Below are 2,226 nucleotides of genomic sequence, written 5' to 3' on the forward strand. Positions count from 1 at the left end.
CATAGCCAAATTTATCTGTAAAATTATAAGCCTAGAATGCTGAAAAAATTTTCTACTTGCAAATACAATAGCTACAAAACTATAATTAGGTTTAAGGATAAGCAAAGTGGACCTACCACATTTTGATCCAAATCAGGACAATTTGAAGTGGTAGTGCAGAGAATGGCTTACTGTGTTCTTTACCACACTAATCTAGAACAATTTGCTTTGTCAAAAATTGGCTTTCTGTATTGATGGGTATATTCCTACAGGTGTCTACAACAGGCCCTAACAGAAAAAGTCACATACCTGAATTAACTGTTTCCGGAAGACTTGCTTCCATGATGTTAAATTATTTAGTCTGCTTGGCTTTTATAGAAGCTGCATCTGTATCTTTGCAATGTTTCACTGAAATAGTTATCTCCTAAATTCTCCCCTAGATAAAGCATAAAAAAAAAAGTACTCAGCAAATAATATGCCAAGCTTGTTTTAAAGCTGCACTAATGGGCTCATCTGTTCTAGTAACCTAGATTGCTCTTGATTTTTGGATGGTTGATGACTGGACTTGTGCTCTTGCACCTTTTGGGTGAGAATACAGATTACAAAACACCGTCCAATATGAGGGCCCTTACGCCATCTAGTCCCCACCCTCCTGCTGTAGAGGTACGAAGTGAAAGCCAGTAGTTGAGTTGAGGCTTCAAACCATCCAACGGCCTAACGGGCATCTGGACTGCAGGCCGGTGGGCTCCCTTCCCGCTTCGCCCAAGCAAATGTAGCGAACTAGAGATGAAGACGCGACCTTGCCCTTCGGCTTCGCGGATCTCTACTTTCCCCAGCCCAGCAGGCACAAAGGACAGCGTACCCAGAAGCACACGGAAATACTTAGACCTGGAACCTTTAGAACTTAAAAACCAGGACGGAGCCCACCAAATAAAAGGCAGTTTAAGTGAACGACCCGGGTTCAGGGGGGTTAGCGCTTCAGGGACTGTTACCTCCCACTGAGCCTGACCTGACTCGAGCCCAACTCCCGAAAGCAAGGGCCCCCAAGCCCTACCCGAATGTCCAGCTCTTCTAAGACTAGATGGTTGGCCCTAAAAAGGGCCGTTGGCATAGATCTACGCGGAGCTGAGGCGGCAACTTAGCCTCCGAAGCCATACAGGGTGCGTCCCTGTCGCTTGAGGGCATACACCACGTCCATGGCGGTGACCGTCTTGCGCTTGGCGTGCTCAGTGTAGGTGACTGCGTCCCGAATGACGTTTTCTAGAAACACCTTTAGCACACCCCGAGTCTCCTCATAAATGAGGCCGGAGATCCGTTTGACTCCTCCACGCCGGGCGAGGCGCCGGATCGCCGGCTTGGTGATGCCTTGGATGTTGTCCCTCAAGACCTTGCGGTGGCGCTTGGCACCGCCCTTGCCTAAGCCCTTGCCGCCCTTTCCTCTTCCCGACATAGCGACTGCAGCCCGGACACACGACCTCTGGAGCGGGTAGGGCGGCTTTCCCCTTAATATACAGGAGTGCCGGACCAGATTGAGAACAGAAAGCGCGCGGCGGGACGCCCGCCCTAAATTGTCCCCGCCCGCTCGGCATTGCGTCATCTCTTCCGTGCCGGGTCCCTAGCCCTGCTGCCTCGCTCCCCACGGCTCCCCCTCACGGGCTCTTGAAAAAAAACCGATTGGCCGTCGCCCCCGGGAGAGCACAGACCCCAAGGCCAGGTTTCCGGGGGCCGCAGCCGTTTTCGCCTTTGTCTCTCTCCGTTTGTGGGCTCGCCCAGGGCGGGACATGCAGGCTGGGGAAGGTCTTTCTGGTGGGAGAAGACGAAAGGAAGAGCCAAGGGAGTCGAGAGCCGGGGAGGAGAAGACGGCGCCGGCTCTAATCCCGACTAGAGGGGCCCCGGCTTCCGAAGCACGGTTACAGAAAACCGCAACAAAGCTCGTCCGATGCTAGGCCGGCCTAGAAGGCCACGGCCAGGGCAGCCGCACCTGGGGTGTGTGCGGAGCCGGGCAGGGAGACGTCGCCGTAATTGCTGAGTCTAGTCTGTTCTGTTAATAGGGGGCATGGGATTTCACCTCACCCGGGAGAAATCGGGTCCTAGGAAAATTGGTTTTCTCAATTTGCAAGCCTTCTCGTGGAGGTCAGTGAATCCAACGCACTGTCATCCAAAGCTCTCCGCCGAAAGAAGCAATATATACAGAAAGGACAACGATGTTCTGTATCTCCGTTTCTACAGATCCTCTAAAATCGACCC

At 52.4% G+C, this 2,226-nt stretch overlaps 1 protein-coding gene across 1 annotated transcript; it reads right to left on the reverse strand.

Annotated features, from left to right (window-relative positions):
* Window positions 1-945: 945 nt before the first annotated feature.
* LOC116627321 (histone H4) lies at window positions 946-1,471 on the reverse strand. Its single transcript, XM_032397063.1, has one exon. It carries the CDS (start codon window positions 1,427-1,429, stop codon window positions 1,118-1,120), a length of 312 nt encoding a protein of 103 aa, XP_032252954.1. The 5' UTR covers window positions 1,430-1,471; the 3' UTR covers window positions 946-1,117.
* Between the last annotated feature and the right edge of the window lie 755 nt (window positions 1,472-2,226).

Source organism: Phoca vitulina, unplaced genomic scaffold (assembly GCF_004348235.1).
Source record: "Phoca vitulina isolate PV1807 unplaced genomic scaffold, GSC_HSeal_1.0 scaffold96, whole genome shotgun sequence".
In the NCBI taxonomy this organism is placed as follows: domain Eukaryota; kingdom Metazoa; phylum Chordata; class Mammalia; order Carnivora; family Phocidae; genus Phoca; species Phoca vitulina.